Below are 23,162 nucleotides of genomic sequence, written 5' to 3'. Positions count from 1 at the left end.
CCCAACTGATAGGGACTGGGTGTAGCATTAGGCTGTACCTAGTGAATAGCAAGGGAAGCTATTGTATAGTAAGTGGCCAAGTTGGCAAAGATTTAATTTCATGTTTCTTTTTTGTTTGATGTTTTTCTTGTAAATAGTGTAAAGAAACTGCACCTTTTTGTTTTGCACCTACACTGCTGTTTTGCTCTGCCTGTTTTTTTGTGTTGTGAACTCTCCCAGGGGGTCACACACACCTGCTGCTGAGCAAACCCCATTACAATACATGCATGCCTCCTGCCTGGTTTGGTACTGATTGGATGCCGGTGGTAGCGATACGTCAATAGTGGTTCCCAATCTGTGGAGTGCAGTTCATATGTGCAATTATTCTATTTATTTTACCCCCATAATGGTGCAAACATCGGCCGCACAAGGTAAGGCCTGTTAGGGTTGGACGCCTTCACAAGACTGTCTAGCATGGTAAAGAATTAGTGAGCAGTTCACAGGAGGGTCCTTCTCCAAATGTTGGCCCTGCAACTTCCCTCACATCAAGTCACTGATTAATGTAAAATGGAGGAAAAAAATATTTCCACAGCCCAAACCAACCAATCACATGTCATCTTCTGCTCTCTAAGAAGAACTCTAAGATAAAACATGGAATTTGTTTCTTTGGTATGGAGTTGTTCATAAATCGTTGACTTTGTTGGGTGTCTGACCTATATCACATGTGAAGGTGATGACGGCAGATTGGATCTCCGGAATCCTCTCTATGTAGAAGTCCGTGTCCATGGATCTGTCACTGATATTCTCCACCAGGAGGATTAACATCTCAGGATTGTGGCTGTCCTGGATATTCTCAATCAGAACCAGAGAGGACGAGTGGCTGGGTGACACCTCTTCTTTCTCTGGAGTTGGCTTCCCTGTAAAAATTGGAAGGAATGATAAAACTGCATTAAACATGGACATATTACTGCTCTGTCCCAACTATCTCCAACCATCCATAGTTATCCTTCCCGTTATGTACATATAAAGCTCAGCCATGGGTCGTGGTAACGTCCTCCTTCCTCCTCCAGAACATACTCGGCTTTGTCTGTTTCCCATGAGAACAGTTGGCAGTTTATTTTATTTTTCTGGAAGTACATTTTCTACCTGTCATTTGTGGAACCCATTGAAATGTTATTACTTGCAATACATTAAAATGGACATTAGATGATGGTGGCCTGCCATTCAGGGTCACTCACATGGACAGAACATCCCTCTGGGACTAGTAAGCTAAATAGCAGAACTCGGCTGGTGAGCAGGGCAGTCAGGAACTACATTTCCCAGGAAGGGTAGCGTGTGGGCGGGGCATATAAATATCAAAAGCCCGGGAGATTGGTCAGGAGAGCGTGGGGAGAGATGGAAGGAGAAGGAGGTGTGCTGAACTAAGCCATGGAGCCAGGATTGGAGAGAGGAAGAGCGGAAAGAGACTACTGACCACCAGGTCCGCCACGCTGCCCAGCAGGCCAATCTGAGAGCAGGAGACCAGACGGGATGCCGAGTCTGAGCCGGAGAGTCCAGGGACTGACCCCGTTTGTAGAGAAAGACAGACCGCTACAATCTACCAGACTACTCTGACCGGGTGAGAGACCCATGCACCCACTAACCGAGTGAATACTGACAGTTTGCCACCTCAGCTATCTGCCTACACATAGTTGTGAACATTACATATATCCCTTCAGGTTGTGGCCTAGTTCTCCCAGCCGCCATTGTTGGGACACATCTGCAATACAGTTTATTTCTACAAGCTGACCGCAGGACATACAGTTGCAGGCCAGGATACAGCAATGCCAACAAAGCAGGATTCCTTCTACTGATCATTTTGCCTTTGATATTCAGAGGGAGTTGTCTTTTTTTCCATTGACAGGTATGCCAATTGTTGCTATTCATTACTTCAAGCCTGCCCTGTGTTTAGTGCTTTAAAGGGGACCCCACCCTAATTTGCTACCATCAAGAGGAAAAGTGTTAAATCTCCTTTGTTCCATCGCTATCTTTGTGTTGCTGTCCTAAGGAACTATATTCCACACCTCAACTCAACTTCATACCAACTGGGCCTCAACGAGCACGCAGAACACATTGTAGTGTTCTTAAAGGGACAGTGCTCAATTTCAAATGAGAATTCTCTTTCCTTCACATCTAATCCTTGCCATCTAGTTCTGAGGACCCTCAGTGAGCTTACCTGTTTCTTGTTGGTTGTTTTTCTGCTCACTGGGGGATTCAGCAGTCTCCTCAGATTGGAGGTAGTGGACTGATTCTGAAAGCCGGCCTGATAATTATAGTTAGTTATTGTTGCTTTATGATGAATGTTGTTACTTTTGCTCACAATTACTAAGAGTGATTATATTTGCTGCATATATCAGTGTCATTTTGTTCTTTTTGACCAAGTTACCTTTAATTCCAATATAAAGTTCATATTGGTCTATACTGACTTGTGTGTGAGTCCATCTTACAGGTGCGATTTACTTTGGTCACAAGAGCACGGTGGTGTCAGCAGAGGTTGGGCTTTCAACAAGAGGTCCAGATTGAGAGGGAACCCAAAAATGACTAAGCAACCCTTGAGGGGGTAGTTCTACATTTGTTACCCCAACCCGCTTCCCACCACCCTGACCGTATGTGGACAGCTTAGAAATCTTGCCCATTTGCTTGAAATTTGCAGATACTGAAGGTCACCACAACCACTGCTGATAATTATGGACAAGTGATAACATTCTATGGTGTATGAAACGTGATAACAATGTGTGGATTCCAATACCATCTCTATGCTGATGACACGCAAATCTGACATATCAGTATGGAGGTCACACACTGAGCTCATGATATTTGCCCCCTCCCCCAACATTTTCATGAAGATCAAAACCTATTAGTTCCTTCTCTAATGCCAGGATGTTAGGTGTAACCCTGGACTCTGACCTCTCCTTCCAGCCTCACATCCAATCAATGCCGAAATCTTGCCGCCTTAAGCTCCATAACCTTCCAAACTACATCCCTTCCTAACCAACTCCACCAGCAATATACTAATCTGCTCCCCTGTTATCTCTCACCTTGACTATTGCAGCTCCCTCCTTACTGGCCTCCTCTACACAAGCCATCCCACCCTCAGTCCATCATGAATGCTCCTGCCAGTCATCCACCTCACCAACCATTCAGTGTCGGCCTCTCCTCTCTGCCTATCCCTCCACTGGCTTTCCTTTGCCTAATGAATAAAATTCAGACTACTAAGAACAACATACAAAGGCTTCCCCGAGCTACATCACCAGCCACATCTCCAAATATCACTCAAACCATCCTCTTTGTTCCTCCCAGTACCTCCTGCTCACTAGTTCCCTCATCACCTCCTTTCATGCCCATCTCCAGGATTTCTCCAGAGCATCTTCCATCCTCTGGAACTCTCTACCGCAATCTGTCCTACTCTGTCCACCTTTAGTGGATACTTGGAAACCTCTTTAGGGATGTCTATCCTGCCTCCTCCTAAAAATTGAAAATCACTTTCACTATTCCTGACAAAATATTCTTCTTCTACAAGGGTTACTATTTCAAATGGTCAGGTTTTCCTTGGATAAGAAGAGGTTTGTCCAAGATGGCGACTGGGGGGGTATATGCTCATTGTGACATGTGATTTGGCAAACGGACATGAGTGGTGCACAAAATGGGTGGCCAACCATCTCTTAGCACACAGTCTTAGGAAACACAACATCATTTGTGCATTTTACATAATTAGTCCATAAAATTGCTACTGAGCATGTGCAAGTTCTTTGCTTGCCATGTAGGCAGGTGCAAGTTGACTTCCCTACACAGATGCTGTTGCATCCACCTTGCAGGGAGAGTGGAGGACAGGAGGAATCAGGGGCGGACTGACAACTCATGGGGCCCCCGGGCAATAGGGGATCATGGGGCCCCTGTGTTCTTGCCCAAACTCAAAAAAGCCTATGAAAAAGGTACCAGAGGCATCTCATGGGACCCCTAACTACTGACCTCGGGCAGTGTCCGAGATTTCAAATGGTCAGTCCGCCCCTGGGAGGAATATCCATTCTTAGGCCTCTGTATGTATCATGAGGTGGACTGCTGTCCAATTGGACACTTCCACCAGGGTGACCTCTGTGGCCATCTTTAGTGAGGGCAGAACTTACAAAAAGCTCTGGCTCACTGCAGTTGGCACGCATTCTGCATGTGGCTGGGTTAGGGACAGGAGCTCACTTGATAGGGTGAATGTGCTTAGAGTAGGAAAAGGTTCCAGAGGAAGAAGGACAGCACAGGGATTGTTGCCAAAGCTCCTTGGAGAACTTGTGCTTACTGCATTTGCCTCCGAGCCTCTCTCTGCGGCCAGGCACTGCCAGTCGCTGTTCATCTCTCCCTCTCCCTCTCCCTCTCTCTCTCTCTCGACGTCTCTCTCTCTCTCGACGTCTCTCTCTCTCTCGACGTCTCTCTCTCTCTCGACGTCTCTCTCTCTCTCGACGTCTCTCTCTCTCTCGACGTCCCTCTCTCGACGTCCCTCTCTCGACGTGTGTGTGTGTCTCTCTCTCTCTCTCTCTCTCTCCACGTCCCCCCTCTCTCTCTACGCCCCCCCTCTCTCTCTCTCTCTCTCTCTCTCTCTCTCTACGCTCTCTCTCTCTCTCTCTCTACGCCCCCCCTCTCTCTCTCTCTACGCCCCCCCTCTCTCTCTCTCTCTACGCCCCCCCTCTCTCTCTCTCTCTACGCCCCCCCTCTCTCTCTCTCTCTACGCCCCCCCTCTCTCTCTCTCTCTACGTCCCCCCCCCCTCTCTCTCTCTACGTCCCCCCCTCTCTCTCTCTCTACGTCCCCCCCTCTCTCTCTCTCTACGCCCCCCCCTCTCTCTCTCTCTCTCTACGCCCCCCCCCTCTCTCTCTCTCTCTACGCCCCACCCTCTCTCTCTCTCTCTCTACGCCCCACCCTCTCTCTCTCTCTCTCTACGCCCCACCCTCTCTCTCTCTCTCTCTCTCTCTACGCCCCACCCTCTCTCTCTCTCTCTACGCCCCACCCTCTCTCTCTCTCTATACGCCCCCACCCTCTCTCTCTCTCTCTATACGCCCCCCATCTCTCTCTCTCTCTATACGCCCCCCATCTCTCTCTCTCTCTACGCCCCCCATCTCTCTCTCTCTCTCTACGCCCCCCCTCTCTCTCTCTCTCCGCCCCCCCCCTCTCTCTCTCCGCCCCCTCTCTCTCTCTCTCCGCCCCCCCCCTCTCTCTCTCTCTCTCTCCGCCCCCCCTCTCTCTCTCTCTCTCTCCGCCCCCCCTCTCTCTCTCTCTCTCCGTCCCCCCCCCTCTCTCTCTCTCTCTCTCCGTCCCCCCCTCTCTCTCTCTCTCTCTCTCTCTCCGTCCCCCCCCCTCTCTCTCTATGCCCCCCCCCTCTCTCTCTATGCCCCCCCCCTCTCTCTCTATGTCCCCCCCCCTCTCTCTCTCTATGTCCCCCCCCCTCTCTCTCTCTATGTCCCCCCCCTCTCTCTCTCTCTATGTCCCCCCCCTCTCTCTCTCTCTATGTCCCCCCCCTCTCTCTCTCTCTATGTCCCCCCCCTCTCTCTCTCTCTATGTCCCCCCCCTCTCTCTCTCTCTATGTCCCCCCCCTCTCTCTCTCTATGTCCCCCCCCTCTCTCTCTCTCTATGTCCCCCCCCTCTCTCTCTCTCTATGTCCCCCCCCTCTCTCTCTCTCTATGTCCCCCCCCTCTCTCTCTCTATGTCCCCCCCCTCTCTCTCTCTATGTCCCCCCCCCTCTCTCTCTATGTCCCCCCCCCTCTCTCTCTCTATGTCCCCCCCCCTCTCTCTCTCTATGTCTCCCCCCCCCTCTCTCTCTATGTCCCCCCCTCTCTCTCTCTATGTCCCCCCCCTCTCTCTCTCTATGTCCCCCCCCTCTCTCTCTCTATGTCCCCCCCTCTCTCTCTCTATGTCCCCCCCTCTCTCTCTCTATGTCCCCCCCCTCTCTCTCTCTATGTCCCCCCCCTCTCTCTCTCTATGTCCCCCCCCTCTCTCTCTCTATGTCCCCCCCCTCTCTCTCTCTATGTCCCCCCCCTCTCTCTCTCTATGTCCCCCCCTCTCTCTCTCTATGTCCCCCCCTCTCTCTCTCTATGTCCCCCCCCTCTCTCTCTCTATGTCCCCCCCCTCTCTCTCTCTATGTCCCCCCCCTCTCTCTCTCTATGTCCCCCCCCCTCTCTCTCTATGTCCCCCCCCTCTCTCTCTCTGTCCCCCCCCCTCTCTCTCTCTGTCCCCCCCCCTCTCTCTCTCTCTCTACGCCCCCCTCTCTCTCTACGCCCCCCTCTCTCTCTCCGTCCCCCCCTCCTCTCTCTCTCCGTCCCCCCCTCCTCTCTCTCTCTCTACGTTCCCCCCTCCTCTCTCTCTCTCTACGTTCCCCCCTCCTCTCTCTCTCTCTCTCTCTACGCCCCCCTCTCTCTCTCCGTCCCCCCCCTCCTCTCTCTCTCTACGTTCCCCCCCTCCTCTCTCTCTCTACGTTCCCCCCCTCCTCTCTCTCTCTACGTTCCCCCCCTCCTCTCTCTCTCTACGTTCCCCCCCTCCTCTCTCTCTCTACGTTCCCCCCCTCCTCTCTCTCTCTACGTTCCCCCCCTCCTCTCTCTCTCTACGTTCCCCCCCTCCTCTCTCTCTCTACGTTCCCCCCCTCCTCTCTCTCTCTACGTTCCCCCCCTCCTCTCTCTCTCTACGTTCCCCCCCTCCTCTCTCTCTCTACGTTCCCCCCCTCCTCTCTCTCTCTACGTTCCCCCCCTCCTCTCTCTCTCTACGTTCCCCCCCTCCTCTCTCTCTCTACGTTCCCCCCTCCTCTCTCTCTCTCTACGTTCCCCCTCTCTCTCTCTCTCTCTACGTCCCCCCCTCTCTCTCTCTCTCTCTCCGCCCCCCCTCCTCTCGCTCTCTCTCTCTCTCTCTCTCTCTCTCTCTCTCTCTCTCTCCGCCCCCCTCCTCTCGCTCTCTCTCTCTCTCTCTCTCCGCCCCCCTCCTCTCGCTCTCTCTCTCTCTCTCTCTCGCTCTCTCCGCCCCCCCTCCTCTCTCTCTCTCTCTCTCTCTCTCTCTCTCTCTCTCTCTCGCTCTCTCCGCCCCCCCTCCTCTCTCTCTCTCTCTCTCTCTCTCTCTCTCTCTCTCTCTCTCTCTCTCGCTCTCTCCGCCCCCCCTCCTCTCTCTCTCTCTCTCTCTCGCTCTCTCTCTCTCGCTCTCTCCGCCCCCCCTCCTCTCTCTCTCTCTCTCTCTCGCTCTCTCTCTCTCTCTCCGCCCCCCCTCCTCTCTCTCTCTCTCTCTCTCTCTCGCTCCCCCTCCGCTCTCTCTCTCGCTCTCTCTCTCGCTCTCTCTCTCGCTCTCTCTCTCGCTCTCTCTCTCGCTCTCTCTCTCGCTCTCTCTCTCGCTCTCTCTCTCGCTCTCTCCGCCCCCCCTCCTCTCTCTCGCTCTCTCTCTCGCTCTCTCTCTCGCTCTCTCCGCCCCCCCCTCCTCTCTCTCGCTCTCTCTCTCGCTCTCTCTCTCGCTCTCTCCGCCCCCCCCTCCTCTCTCTCGCTCTCTCTCTCGCTCTCTCTCTCGCTCTCGACGTCCCTCTGGGTACTAACCTCCTGGGCCTTCCTCCATCCCACAGTCTACAGCCATACACATTTTTATTTTATAACTTCCCGATATTCCAAGGTAGAGAAGACAGAGATGGTGGCATTGACCTTTGGTCTCCTCCAATACCTCACTGTGGCCACAGAGAGGATATGGAGGGAGAGGGGCTTAGTGGCTCACACACTGCCCACAGTTCCTTGAGTACAGGGAAGGAATGATTGGGGGTTCATGAGGCATACTGGGCTGCCTTGTTCTGCTATTATCACCTGGATATTGCAGCAAATTATCACATTATCATCAATGGGGTATTGTGACATTTACATATTTATTTCCGGTACATTGTCATAATTGCCAGTGTGTTGACTGCATATTGCCCTTTTTACTCAGTGTTTGTTTTGGGGACCATATTACCCTCCAGAGGACTGTCTTTATTTCATATGCACAGCACAATACAGCCTTCCTCAACCTTTTTCCTATGGAACAATCCTTGAAAGAATATTCAAGTTTTGGGGAACCCCTTTTAATATTGATAACTACAGCTTTGTGGTGCCTTTTCCATCCTATGTTGGTGAAGGGATTCCTTGCACTGGTGGTCAGTGGAGAGAATGAGTTGTGTTGGTGGCAGAATTATATGGGCATCAACAGATCACTACTCAGAAGTCACAAACCCCGGGCAACCTCTGGAGGAACCCTGATGGGGAAAGGTTGCTATAGATACTTTCCTGTGGAGGTTTATAAGTTGGAATGCACTCCTGTAAATTCAATATTCAGTTACCTGGGAGTTTCTGGCTCTTCTCAGTTTTGGAAGCCTGCAAAAAAAAAAACAAAAACATAAAATCATCACATTAGATCTAGATCAGTGATTCTCAGCCTTTTTTCAGTCAAGGCACCCTTTACAATTATACACGTGTCATGAGGCACCCCATTCTAAAATATTGTAATGCAATGCTGGATGCAATAACTAAAAGCAAGTCATATACACACAATAGACAGGTAGTCACACAGGTACCTTTAATCAGCATTTACACCGTTAATTATTCTAAGCATGTGAAAGACCCTCTACCAAATGAACACCTTCCCTGGCACATCATAGCATTCACTCGGCACTCCAAGAAATAACAGAATCCAACTGCAATATTCTTGCATTGTCAAAACTTCCACTTTTATTATCACACGACACACAGGAGGATCTATCTTATAGTCATCACAATCTGCATAATAACACACACCAATAATAATGTGAGCATTACAGCAGGAAATAGACACATCATTGGACAGTGTCACAGCATAGAATTAATACATTGCCAAAGCTATGGGAAGATGGGAAGGAACAGACGCCAACGGAACCATACTGCACAGGGGATCACGGGGAAGCCGTAAACGCGACCAATCGATGAGCCCATATAGCCTTGGCAAGAGTCCCAGTGTCAGAGCGTCCCCTGCTGCTAGGAAGGCTCCCATTGATCCCGTTTAAACTCTCGGCTTTCAAACCCTTTTTCCTGGCAGCTTTCCCAAAGTGGGCGGGCGCCACACCCACTCTAGGAGGAGCTAACAGAAAGGTTCCATAATAACAGTCACGTCCAGCCACTATATTGAATAAACAACATTATCTAAGGAGTCACATTTTTGCTTTAGATCAGCTTCTCATCTACCCTAAACTTAAAGCGGAGCGCCACCCAAAAGGGGAAGTTCCGCTTTAAGGACTGCTCCCCATTAAGGATTGGCGCCTTCGGGGGGCGGAGGGAGCGGGTACCCAAATATAACAGGTACTGGCTCCCAATTGCGGTCGGATCGCCTAGGCAATCGGAAATGGAAGGTGTCCTCCCTCCTTCTCTCCCCATAGTCTTCTGAGACACGTGACAGGTCCCAGAAGACCACAGGACCATTCATGAAGCGCAGCTCTACTCACGCATGCGCAGTGGGTACCCGGTTGTGAAACCGCAAGCAGTCACAGCCAGGGGCCCACACTGAAGATGCTACCCTCCAGGAATCCAGAACGGCCAGTGAAACGGCTGCAGGGGGACACACCGCGGGACCGAGGGACAGGTAAGTGGCTGTTATTTAAAAGTCAGCAGATACAGTTTTTGTAGATGCTGACTTTTATTTTTTGATAAAATGAGTGGAACTCCACTTTAAGGATTTCTTCTAATCTACCCTAAACTTAAAGATTTCTATCTTCTCAAGCAAGCAGCCATCTTTAACCACTAGCCTACCGGGCACTTCCACCCCCTTCCTGCCTACCGGGCACTTCCACCCCCTTCCTGCCTACCGGGCACTTCCACCCCCTTCCTGCCTACCGGGCACTTCCACCCCCTTCCTGCCTACCGGGCACTTCTACCCCCTTCCTGCCCAGGCCAATTTCCAGCTTTCAGCGCTATTACAATTTGAATGACAATTGCGCGGTCATGCAACATTGCACCCATATGAAATATTTATCTTTTTTTTTAGACAGAGCTTTCTTTTGGTGGTATTTAATCGCCTCAGGGTTTTTTATTTTTTCGTAAACAAACCAAAAACCACTGAAAATTTAGAAAGCAAAAAACATTTTCTTAGTTTTTGTTATAAAATTTTTGTAAATAAGTGATTTTTCTCTTTCACTGATGTGCGCTAATGAGGCTGCACTGATGGGCACTGATAGGCTGCACTGATGGACACTGATGGGTGGCACCGATAAGGAGGCACTGGTAGGTGGCACTGATGGGCATTGAAAGGTGGCACTGATAGGCGGCACTGACTGGCACTGATAGGCGGCACTGACTGGCACCATTGATAGGCGGCACTGATGGGTGACACTGAAAGGCAGCTCAGATGGGCACTGATATGTGGCACTGATGGGCACTGGCAAGTAGCATGGATGAGCACTGACAGCTGGCACTGATGGACACTGACAGGTGGCACTGCTGGGGCTACACTGATCATCAGGGCACACTGATCATCAGTACTCTGATGATCTGTGTACATGTCCCCCCTGAGGAATGTCGATTACCAGCTCTCCTCTCCTGTCAGCGTGACAGCTCGTGGGGAGAGAAATGCTGATAACCGGCATTTCCCTGTTTACATGTGATCAGCTGTGATTGGACACAGCTGATCACATGACCGAGCCGACATCTTCGGCTCTTTCCATTGAACGGTGATCCGCTGTATCCGAGGGACACAGTGCACTGCCGATCGCCGCGTTGCGCGCTCCCGGAGCCACGCATGCGCGGTAAGAATGGTAGGATGTCATATGACGTCCTCCCAGAATGAGAGAACCGCCTTGCGCCCGTCACTTCCTTATAGGGCGGGCGGGAGGCGGTTAAACAAGTTCTTATCTTCTAATGTAACATTTCTAGACGTCATAAACACGTTCAATCCCACAAACAAGTTCTTATCTTGCTTTAAGCAGTCTAATGTCTTGTGACTGTTCCTTTGGCCTAGAGAAACGACATCGGTCACTTCTCATGTTCCTGGCAATTGGGCAACGATGCTTTATTGTAAAAATGATCCAAGAAACAAAGGGTCCAAGACCGACACATTTCATAGGCCTTACAGATATAAAAAACAAAATGAATAGTATTACCTACATCAGACCACGAAGGACACCCAACATTAGATGTGATTTTTTTTTTTGTTCTTCCAAAGCAAATACACCTTTGCACACTGGTACTGACTAGCAATCCAATATTTCTCTTCTCCCTCACTCAGCTAATGTGACCCCAGAGCTGATGGAGAGGGGCAGGGGACGGGCAAACAAGGATGCTGTGCTGATGTCTTCCTTATCAACAGATGACATCATTGGATGTTAGGACACCAGCAGGTGGAAGGCTGCAGCGGTGGACAATAAAGACCTCTGGCTTTTTTGATTTATCCACCCCGCTGGCTTGTATACAACGTTTTGGCCATTTTTTAGGCATTTTTCCAAGGCCCCCCCCCCAGAAGAAACCTGAAGGCACCCCATTGTTCCTGGGCACCCTTGTTGAAAAAGGCTGGTCAAGATATCTGCTTTTCTTTCCCAAACCTCGAGCCTTCTCAGGGGTCTAGTATATCTTAATAGAAGTTGAGATTGCACTCCTGAGGGTTGGGTCCACCACCCATCCACTGAGGGATTTACAGTTGTACTCAAAAGTCTCCCTCCCCTGGCAGAAATTGTAAAATTTTGATATTGAAAATATGACTGATCTGCCAAAAAATCCTTTTATTGAAGGATGGTGACCATACGAAGACCTTTATGATCACAGAGTTGTTTGGCTCCTTTTTAAAACCTAATGATAACAGAAATCCCCCAAATGGCCCGGATCAAAAGTCTCCGCCCCCCCCAGGATCAAAAGTCTCCGCCCCCCCCAGGATCAAAAGTCTCCGCCCCCTGGAATGTTTGGCCTTGGTACAGACACACAAGGTGACACACGGGTTACAATGCCAATTAGAGGTTAATGTCCCACATCTGTGGTTTTTTAAATTGCAATTAGTGTCAGTGTATAAATAGTCAATGAGTTTGTTCGCTCTTACGTGGAAGCACTGACTAGGCTAGATACTGAGCCCTGGGGAGCAGAAAAGAACTGTCAAAAGTCCTGCGTAACAAGGTAATGGAACTTTATAAAGATGGAAAAGGACATAAAAATATGTCCAAAGCCTTGAATATGCCAATCAGTACTGTTCAATCACCTATTAAGAAGTAGAAAGTTCGGGGATCTCTTGATACCAAGCCAAGGTCAGGTAGACCAAGAAAGATTGCAGCCACAACTGACAGAAGATTTGTCCAGGACTCAAAGAAAAACCCCCCACAGGTGACCTCAGGAGACATGCAGGCTGCTCTGGAAAAAGAAGGTTGTTTTTAAGGAGTACAATACGGTGATACTTGAACAAAAATGAGCTGCGTGGAGCTTTTACTGCATCAATGACACAAAAAAGCCCGGTTACAATATGCCTGACAACACCTTGACACGCCTAACCGGGCCTTTGTGTCATTGATGCAGTAAAGGCTTCTTTCTGGCACCTCACTCATGCAGCTTATTTTTGTTCAAGCGTCTTCACATTGTGCTCCTTCAATACAACCGCACCGTCTTTTTCCAGAGCAGCCTGGATTTTTCTTGTGGTGACCTATGGAGGGTTTCCCTTTGTATCCCGAACAATTCTTCTGGCAGTTGTGGCTGCAAGCTTTCTTGGTCTCCCGGACCTTGGCTTGGTATCTGGAGATCCCCGAACTTTCCACTTCTTAATAGGTGATGTAAAGGCACTGACTGGGATATTCAAGGCTTTGGACATCTTTTTATGTCCTTTTCCATCTTTATAAAGTTCCGTTACCTTGTTACGCAGGACTTTTGACAGTTATCAACTACCCTAAACTTAAAGATTCCTTCTCATCTACCCCAGAAACAATGGAGTACTGACGTGATACTTTTTTTATTTGCACTAACATACAATTTTGAGGACAAGCTTTCGGGGAGTGTCCCCTTCGAGGTCCAAGCAGTACTAATACTGATGCTGATAGCACTGCTTGGACCTTGAAGAAGGGGACACTCCCCGAAAGCTTGTCCTTAAAATTGTATGTTAGTGCAAATAAAAAAAAGTATCACGTCAGTACTCCATTGTTTCTGTCGCAAGTGCACTAATACGGCTACAATCACCTCATTCTCATCTACCCTAAATTTAAAGATTTTTTTCCCGGACAATTCTTCTGGCAGTTGTGGCTGCCATCTTTCTTGGTCTACCTGACCTTGGCTTCGTATCAAGAGATCCCCGAACTTTCCACTTCTTAACTAGTTGCCGACCGCAGATAGCCGAATGACGGCTACACTGCGGTCGGCCAGTTCTGAGTGGACGTCATATGATGTCCTCCCAGAACGCGCTCTCCTGCGCGCCCCAGGGGGCGCGCACCCGGCGATCTCCGTGATCGCTGTGTCCTACGGACACAGCTGATCACGTGATGTGGTAAAAGGCCAATCACAGAGGCCTTTTACCACGTGATCAGAGGTGTCCAATAACACGTTGATCACCGTGAAAATGCAAATGCCGGTTCTCGGCTGCACTTTCCTCACGCTGTCAGATCGTGAGGAAAGTACTGCCAAGAACCGGCAGTTGTCAGAGCGGGGATCGGCACCGATCATCAGGGCACTGATGATCAGTGCCCTGATGATCGGTGCCCAGCAGTGCCACACGCAAGTTCCACCCACCTGTGCCGAGCAGTGCGCCCACTAGCTCCGCCCACCTGTGCCCAGCAGTGCACCCACCTGTGCCACTCTGCAGTGTCACACACCTGTGCCCACCAGTGCCACCCGCCTGTGCCACCCACCAGTGCAGCCCAGCGGTTGTGCCAGTCAGTGCCGCCAGTCAGTGCCCAGCAGTGATGCCAGTCAGTGCCATCTATCAGTACCTATCAGTGCCGCCTATCTGTGACACCTCATTAGTGCCGCCTATCAGTGCCGCCTATCAGTGCCCATCAGTGCCGCCTATCAGTGCCCATCAGTGCTGCCTCATCAACGCACATCAGTGAAGGAGGAAAAATTACCTGTTTGAAAAATTTTATAATAGAAACAAACTTTTTTTTTTTTCCTCATTTTTTGCACTTTTTTTATTTATAGCGCAAAAAGTAAAGCGCCCAGTGGCGATTAAATACCACCAAAAAGCTCTCTTTGTGAGAAAAAAATGATCAAAATTTCATATGGGTACAATGTTGCATGATTGCACAATTGTCAATCAAAGTGCGGCAGCGCTGAAAGCTGAAAATTGGCCTGGTAAGGAAGGGGGTATAAGTGCCTGGTAGGCGAGGGGTTAATAGGTGATGTAACACTGATGACCGGCATATTCAAGTCTCTGGACATCTTTATTATGTCCTTTTCCATCTTTCTAAAGTTCCATTACCTTGTTTGCTCCCCATGGCTCAGTATCTATCCCAGTCAGTGCTTCCACCTGAGAGCTAACAACCTCACCGACTATTTATACACTGACACTGACTGCAATTTAAAAAGCCACAGATGTGGGACATTAACCTCTAATTGGCATTGTACCCCGTGTGTGTCACCTTGTGTGTCTGTACCAAGGCCGAACATTCCGGGGGGCGGGGACTTCTGATCTGGGGGCGGATACTTCCAACCCGGGGGCGGAGACTTCTGATCCAGGCCATTTGGGAGATTTCTGTTATTATGATTTAAAAAGGAGCCAAACAACTCTGTGATAATAAATGGCTTCATATGATCACCATCCTTCAATAAAAGAACATTTTTTGGCAGATAAGTCACATTTTCAATATCAATGCCAAAATTTCACAATTTCTGCCGGGGGAGGGAGACTTTTGAGCACAACTGTATGTATGAAGGATCAGACTAAAGACGACTCACATTTACATTGCGATGGTGTCGCCATCTTCTACAAAGTGACAATTTATGACCGGCCCATATCTGTCTTCGTATGAAGGGTCGGGACAAAGCTGAACTATAGGATATAAAAAGAACATTTCTTGTCCGTTCCCAGAAGTACTGGAGGGTTCTTATACCCAGTCAGGTGTACACCCTCAGTGAGCATGCTCAGATGCCCTGTCTGCTCCCTCTCCATGTTCACTCCCTGTCCCAGCTATCCTTCTGCTTCCTGGCACTAGAAGACCCCTCTACCATTCATGGTTCAGGCAACACGTCTCTCTCTGCTCTCCTCCTCAGTATTGGACAATTTCCTCCTACATGTCTACTACACTTCAACAATTCACACAGCTCTATACATGTATATATTGTACATTCACATCGGTCCCCGCCCCCGAGGAGCGTACAGTCTAAGGTCCCTAACTCACATTCATACATACACATAGTAGGGACAATTTAGACCGGAGCCAATTATCCTCCCGGCATGTTTTTGGAATGGGGGAGGGAACTGGAGTAACCGAAGGAAACTCACACAGACACAGGGAGAACATGCAAACTCCAGGCAGGTGGTGCCGTGGTTGGGATTTGAGCCGATGACCGGATGGATGTTGCCTGATGTTTGGTGCACAATGTGCCCAGCATCATCCAGGAGAGGAGAGCCCCCCTCTGACAGATATACAGAATGAGCCCCTTCCATACATGGGCCATAAAAGTCCTCAATGTGGTGACATTTAGTTCTCATATATATGGAAGATGTGAGCTCAGAGACCGGAGGTGGCATCAACATCGGCCAAGACTGAACCCCTGCACCCCTGTGAGCCCCCCCTGCACCCCTGTGAGCCCCTCCCCCCCCCCCCCCCGTACCCCAACACTTACCTCAGGCTTGTCCTGTGGGGGTGGGGAGGTCGTTGTACTCTGTGTGTCTTCCGGTAATCGGACTTCCAGCTGTAATGTCGTTCCATCTGGTAATTTCAGTTCATGATCCTTCCTCTGCAGAACCCGATCTCGTGCTGCGATAGAGAAGATTCCCAGATATTGTATATTGGACCATCCAGACAGTCCTGTCCTTCCTACATTCCTCTATTCCCCCCTGTACTTACCTGCCTGGAGGATCCCCTCTGATCCTCAGTACTTACCTGCCCCTCCTTGTAGTGTATGAGGATCCCCTCCAGTCCTCAGTACTTACCTGCCTGGAGGATCCCCTCCAGTCCCCAGAACTTACCTGCCTCCTCCTTGTAGTGTATGAGGATCCCCTCCAGTCCTCAGTACTTACCTGCCTCCTCCTTGTAGTGTATGAGGATCCCCTCCAGTCCTCAGTACTTACCTGCCTCCTCCTTGTAGTGTATGAGGATCCCTTCCTGTCCTCAGTACTTACCTGCCCCCTCCTTGTAGTGTATGGGGATCCCTTCCTGTCCTCAGTACTTACCTGCCCCCTCCTTGTAGTGTATGAGGATCCCCTCCAGTCCTCAGTACTTACCTGCCCCCTCCTTGTAGTGTATGAGGATCCCCCTCCAGTCCTCAGTACTTACCTGCCCCCTTGTAGTGTATGAGGATCCCCTCCAGTCCTCGGTACTTACCTGCCCCCTCCTTGTAGTGTATGAGGATCCCCTCCAGTCCTCAGTACTTACCTGCCCCCTCCTTGTAGTGTATTAGGATCCCCTCCAGTCCTCAGTACTTACCTGCCTCCTCCTTGTAGTGTATGAGGATCCCTTCCTGTCCTCAGTACTTACCTGCCCCCTCCTTGTAGTGTATGGGGATCCCTTCCTGTCCTCAGTACTTACCTGCCCCCTTGTAGTGTATGAGGATCCCCTCCAGTCCTCAGTACTTACCTGCCCCCTCCTTGTAGTGTATGAGGATCCCCCTCCAGTCCTCAGTACTTACCTGCCCCCTCCTTGTAGTGTATGAGGATCCCCCTCCAGTCCTCAGTACTTACCTGCCCCCTTGTAGTGTATGAGGATCCCCTCCAGTCCTCGGTACTTACCTGCCCCCTCCTTGTAGTGTATGAGGATCCCCCTCCAGTCCTCAATACTTGCCCCCTCCTTGTAGTGTATGAGGATCCCCTCCAGTCCTCGGTACTTACCTGCCCCCTCCTTGTAGTGTATGAGGATCCCCTCCAGTCCTCGGTACTTACCTGCCCCTCCTTGTAGTGTATGAGGATCCCCTCCAGTCCTCGGTACTTACCTGCCCCCTCCTTGTAGTGTATGAGGATCCCCTCCAGTCCTCGGTACTTACCTGCCCCCTCCTTGTAGTGTATGAGGATCCCCTCCAGTCCTCGGTACTTACCTGCCCCCTCCTTCTAGTAGTATATTATAATGCCCCCACCCCAGTACCTACCTTTCTCCTCCTTGAAGTATACGGTGATGTACCCCGGGCTGCAGTCGCTGTCTCGGATCTCACACTCTCCTCCGTCTGATTTACTTTTACTCCCGAAATACAGTTGCAGTTTATTCTTCAGCTATTTCAGTTTCTGTGGCCCCTGGCTCCAGGTTAGGGCCACAGGGTGCAGGTACCTGCTGTCCCCCATGGTGGGGGTCGGTTAGCGGTAGGTGAGGTCGTACAGCCAAGTGGGGTGTGGAGGTCGCTGTTTTCTGGGCGAGGATAGTTATGAAGAATGAACTCCAAAGACAGTTTCACTTTCTTTTACTGCAGGTCACATGACTTTCTGTCTCCAGGAAAGGTTCCGTGTCAGGTCCTGCAGCCGGCATTGACTTTCTATGAGGGATTGCTGGGACTTGCTGTTCATTATGGTACATTGGGGGGGGGAGGGTGTAATGGACAGGCGGAGGAGGTCTCAGTATTAGTACACAGAATCCTCATCCATCCTCAGACACAAGGAAATAGAAACATTGTTTCCTCTAAAGTTCTATTTTTTTGTTACAAAGTTTCAAGTTACAGATAAAGAAGAAAGAGGAACTAAAAGGCGACATATTCTGGGATACAGACAAGAACAACAAACCAGATGGACCCATTTACACGGCATGCTGGGAAGTCTTCCCCAACACACAGACAAGGCAGTTCTCCGTATGTCCCATGGCGTCACCCCCCCCCACCTCATGTCCCATGGTGTCACCCCCCCCCCCCCACCTCGTACGTCCCATGGCGTCACCCCCCCCCACCTCGTACGTCCCATGGCGTCACCCCCCCCCCCCACCTCGTACGTCCCATGGCGTCACCCCCCCCCCCCACCTCGTACGTCCATGGCGTCACCCCCCCCACCTCGTACGTCCATGGCGTCACCCCCCCCCACCTCGTACGTCCCATGGCGTCACCCCCCCCACCTCGTACGTCCCATGGCGTCACCCCCCCCACCTCGTACGTCCCATGGCGTCACCCCCCCCCCACCTCGTACGTCCCATGGCGTCACCCCCCCCCCACCTCGTACGTCCCATGGCGTCACCCACCCCCCCCACCTCGTACGTCCCATGGCGTCACCCCCCCCCCACCTCGTACGTCCCATGGCGTCACCCCCCCCCCCCACCTCGTACGTCCCATGGCGTCACCCCCCCCCGTACGTCCCATGGCGTCACCCCACACCGTACATCCCATGGTGTCACCCCCACACCGTACGCTACACTTTAATAAAGATGAAGGAAATATCATTTTGTGACCTATAAATACAAACAGATAAGCAGTTCAATTCCTTTTACCAACAAATGTCACCCCCTACACAGCGCACACCTGCGGGCTCACATTGTACCATGCATAACGCACGCACGCTGGTGTGAATGGGCCCCAACTGGATGGTTCTTAGCTTGTTCTGTGAACTGTGTGTCATGGAGGATTGTCAAAACAAATCATGTTGTCACCTTTTGTTTGTTGCATCTCGGTGTTGCTGATCTCCTGCAGCCACTTTGCAGCCACTTCATTCTTCCATGCAATCCAGTGATGGCTGCCTGGCATTTCTCAGGGCGGGTTTCCTGATGGTGACAACAGCGGACAAAGTCTGTGTCATGTGAGCTGAAACAGCCACTTGTCCCATAATCCTCTCCTGTCCTTCCTTCATAGCCCCGCCTTCACCCCAGCCTGGACATCCCCTTCTGCCTCCCACAATTGGCCCTCAACAATCTCATTCGGGCCCACAAGCTAACGACCCCAAATCCTTCTAAACCGTCCCATCCTATGTGAGACCTTCGGTCTTCCAGGCTCTGAACTCAAGAACTTCCTCACACCCAACCTACCAACTGATTCCTCCTCACCGGATATGTCCAGATCTGAACGGTTCTGTAAGAGCGACCCACACGCCCGAGACCCAATGTCTACACTTCATTCTCAGTTATTAGCTCCTCCATCCAGGGATGTATTTACCACAAGGCATCTGCCTAAGGTGGAATTTTTCAGGTGGGGGGGTAGCGCCACCCCTGGAAGAAGAGACGGAAGAAGGGACACACGTGGCATGGGGACCAGGTGGGAATCGAGTGAGACTGAGACTAAGGAACAGCAAAAAAACTCCTTAGCAAATATCTACAAGTCCATAGAAGAGTGTCGTTACTTGGAGAGTTCTCCAGCCTCTCCTAGTATACCCCCCCCCCCCAGATCCCAGATAAATCCTCCTCTTATCCAGTTGCCTGAGGGAATCCCTGGGCAAGGGGATCCAGTGCCTGACACAGTAAGTTGAACAGTCCCGGGTATGGAGCTAATCCAGTTTCCCACTAGAGTGCTCTTTTCCCCTTAGGCCTTCAGGCCTTCTGCTGGGCTGGCTTCTTTCCTGGCTCTACGGGTGGCCTTTGCCAGGGAGGAATTTACAACAAGGCATTTGCCTAGGGAGACATTTTTCAGGGGGCAGCACCACCCCCTGGAAGAAGAGACGGAGGAAGGGACACACACGCAACATGGGGTCCAGGTGGGAACCGAAAGAGACTGCGGACTGCTTGATGGTGTATGTAGAGCCCGGGGATGTTCGGAGCTGTGAAAGCGAGTGTCTTCTCTCTCTTGCCGGGGGTTGGGCGTCTGGTGTTTGAGGGGCGATGGTAGTGGAAGGCTCTCTTGGGTGGGGGGACAGGGGTGTTATTGGTCAATGTCAGTCTCTCTCCACGGGGGTTGGTCGGTGCCAAGCTCTGTCTGCGGGGGAGGAGGGGTTGCCAATTTTTGTGTTGCCTGGGGCAACAGAAATACACCTAAATACAGCATTGCCTCCATCACCCTCATCTATGCAATACGCAGCAAGACGGGAGAGACACCTCGGTCTTGACTTGGATCCCACTGACTGGGATGATATCTGGTTAGATACAAAATTGGCTCCCCAAAATATAGCGGCCCTAGGAACCAATTACAAGGGGCTTATGAGGTGGTACATGGTTGCCACTCGGATAGCTACATATCCCCCCCCCCCCCCCCCTCCTACCCTTCCGCTTGCTTTAGGGGGCTGCTCCGACCCTGGCTGTCATTTCCATACTTGGTGGCCTTGCCCCGTGGCCCACTCTTGCTGCTTTGAGGTTGTCCATATCCTCTCTACTATGTTCTCCTACTCACTACCCCCCCCCCCCCCCCCAACCCGGCCACAGCCCTCCTTAACCCCGTCACTCCTGAGGGGGAAACAAATCTTAATGCCTAAGCACAATTCTGCAACGTTGACCTGTGTTAGTAAAACCGTCCGTATCATCACAACGACTTCGTACATCCGGGTGGATTACACCGTAATTTTTTTTCAGTACAAATTGGGCTTTCATTTGGTTGTAAATGGTAATGGATATATTTTATCAAAGGAAAACTGGCCCAAAATAGTAAAAAAAATTCATTTTTTTAAATGTAGCAGTGTGTTTCTTGTTACTACCGTAACCGACCACCAAAGAACAACCCAAAATACATTTTCCAGCTCTTGATGATCGCAGCGATACCAAATATGTGGATGCTATTTGTCGTCTGTATCTGTAGTACAGCCCAGAAACAACAGTGCGCATTTTGTTGTTTTTTTTTTTTTTTTTACCTAAAACACACTGACACCAATTAAAATAGTAAATAAAAAAATCCTGACTTTTTAAACTTGACCTTTCACCCTAACACTTACCCTGGCACTGAACTAGAACAAACCTTCATCTAGGTATTTGTCTTTATTTTTTATTTTATTTTTTTAATATTTATTTATTTTTTAAACATTTTTTCCTCCTCTATGCCAGGAGTTAGAGAGATAGGATGTATATAATGATACAATGTATAATAGGATGTACAGTGGGGATGGAAAGTTTGGGCACCCCAGCTAAAAATGTGTATTAATGTGCATAAAGAAGCCAAGGAAAGATGGAAAAATCTCCAAAAGGCATCAAATTACAGATTAGACATTCTTATAATATGTCAACAAAAGTTAGATTTTATTTCCATCATTTACACTTTCAAAATAACAGAAAACAAAAAAATGGCGTCTGCAAAAGTTTGGGCCCCCTGCAGAATTTATAGCATGCACTGCCCCCTTTGCCAAGCTGAGACCTGCCAGTGTCATGGATTGTTCTCAATCTTCGTCTGGGAAGACCAGGTGATGTCAATCTCAAAGGTTTTAAATGCCCCGACTCATCTGACCTTGCCCCAACAATCAGCACCATGGGTTCTTCTAAGCAGTTGTCTAGAAAACTGAAACTGAAAATAGTTGACGCTCACAAAGCTGGAGAAGGCTATAAGAAGATAGCAAAGCGTTTTCAGATGTCAATATCCTCTGTTCGGAATGTCATTAAGAAATGGCAGTCATCAGGAACAGTGGAAGTTAAAGCAAGATCTGGAAGACCAAGAAAAATATCAGACAGAACAGCTCGCAGGATTGTGAGAAAAACAATTCAAAACCCACGTTTGACTGCACGATCCCTCCAGAAAGATCTGGCAGACACTGGAGTTGTGGTACACTATTCCCCTATGAAGAGATACTTGTACAAATATGGTCTTCATGGAAGAGTCATCAGAAGAAAACCTCTTCTACGTCCTCACCACAAAAATCATCGTTTGAACTTTGCAAATGAACATATAGACAAGCCGGATGCATTTTGGAAACAAGTTCTGTGGACCGATGAGGGTAAAATTGAACTTTTTGGCCGGAATGAGCAAAGGTACGTTTGGAGAAGAAGGGGCACAGAATTGAATGAAAAGAACCTCTGTCCAACTGTGAAGCATGGGGTTGGATCAATCATGCTTTTGGGGTTGTGTTGCAGCCAGTGGCACAGGGAACATCTCACGAGTAGAAGGAAAAATGGATTCAATAACATTTCAGTAAATTTTGGATGGTAACTTGATGCCATCTGTGAAAAAGCTGAAGTTAAAGAGAGGATGGCTTCTACAAATGGATAATGATCCTAAACACACCTCGAAATCCACGGGGGATTACATCAAGAGGCGTAAACTGAAGGTTTTGCCATGGCCTTCACAATCTCCTGACCTCAACATCATTGAAAATCTATGGATAGACCTTAAAAGAGCCGTGCTGACAGACAGCCCAGAAATCTCAAAGAACTGGAAGACTTTTGTAAGGAAGAATGGGCAAAGATACCTCAAACAAGAATTGAAAGACTCTTGGCTGGCTACAAAAAGCGTTTACAAGCTGTGATACTTGCCAAAGGGGGCAGTACAAGATATTAACTCTGCAGGGGGCCCAAACTTTTGCAGACGCCATTTTTTGTTTTCTGTTATTTTGAAAGTGTAAATGATGGAAATAAAATCTAACTTTTGTTGACATATTATAAGAATGTCTAATCTGTAATTTGATGCCTTTTGGAGATTTTTCCATCTTTCCTTGGCTTCTTTATGTACATTAATACAAATTTTTAGCTGGGGTGCCCAAACTTTCCATCCCCACTGTATATAATGATACAATGTATAATAGGATGTATATAATGATACAGTGTATGATGGGATGATGTGTATAATGATACGATGTATATAATGTGTATAATGGTGGGATGTGTATAATGGTGGGATGTGTATAATGGTATGTGTGACAGGAGTCACTTTGGGTGGGGGGCCCATGGAACACAGCTCACTTTGGAGAGGTGGGGAGACCCCTTTCTCAGCTCCCCATATCCCTCTTATGTGTAAGTCACCCTGTGCCTGTTAGGGGTACAGGGTGATCTGCCCTAATATTGGGGTGGGGGGTTGTGGAGTGTTTGGTGCCATGTGGTTGCATCCCATTGTTCTATTGTGTGTCTTGCTTGGGAGCAACTATTATGGGATGTATGTGTTTATGGGTATTGGCTTGGTGGGGGTGTCTCCAGCAGCCCTCCCTCCTGATGGGACTGTCTGCTGGTGTCTCTTGTTACTATATGTAGTTTGCCCCACCCTGTGTCATTATGCAGGGAGGGGGGTTG

At 49.6% G+C, this 23,162-nt stretch overlaps 1 protein-coding gene across 2 annotated transcripts in view; it reads right to left on the bottom strand.

Moving 5' to 3' along the window:
- LOC149434652 (protein mono-ADP-ribosyltransferase PARP14-like) overlaps positions 1-17,500 on the bottom strand; it is a 65,339-nt gene extending 47,839 nt beyond the window's left edge. The window contains exons 1-4 of one of the 2 annotated variants that reach the window (XM_089663564.1): positions 17,218-17,500; positions 15,760-15,893; positions 8,331-8,364; positions 693-896 (exon numbers count right to left, since the gene is read on the bottom strand). In XM_089663564.1, the coding sequence (XP_089519690.1) occupies positions 693-804 (112 nt within the window). In that variant the 5' untranslated portion in view covers positions 805-896; positions 8,331-8,364; positions 15,760-15,893; positions 17,218-17,500. Of the gene's footprint in view, positions 1-692; positions 897-2,194; positions 2,282-8,330; positions 8,365-15,759; positions 15,961-17,217 lie in introns of those variants that run through there. The other variant, XM_089663565.1, reaches the window with a different exon arrangement.
- Positions 17,501-23,162: the final 5,662 nt, after the last annotated feature.

The sequence above is a fragment of the Staurois parvus genome, unplaced genomic scaffold (assembly GCF_062004578.1).
Source record: "Staurois parvus isolate SC_StPar_1 unplaced genomic scaffold, SC_StPar_1.0 ptg001719l, whole genome shotgun sequence".
Classification (NCBI taxonomy): Eukaryota; Metazoa; Chordata; class Amphibia; order Anura; family Ranidae; genus Staurois; species Staurois parvus.
This window is presented reverse-complemented; position numbering and strand designations above follow the sequence as displayed.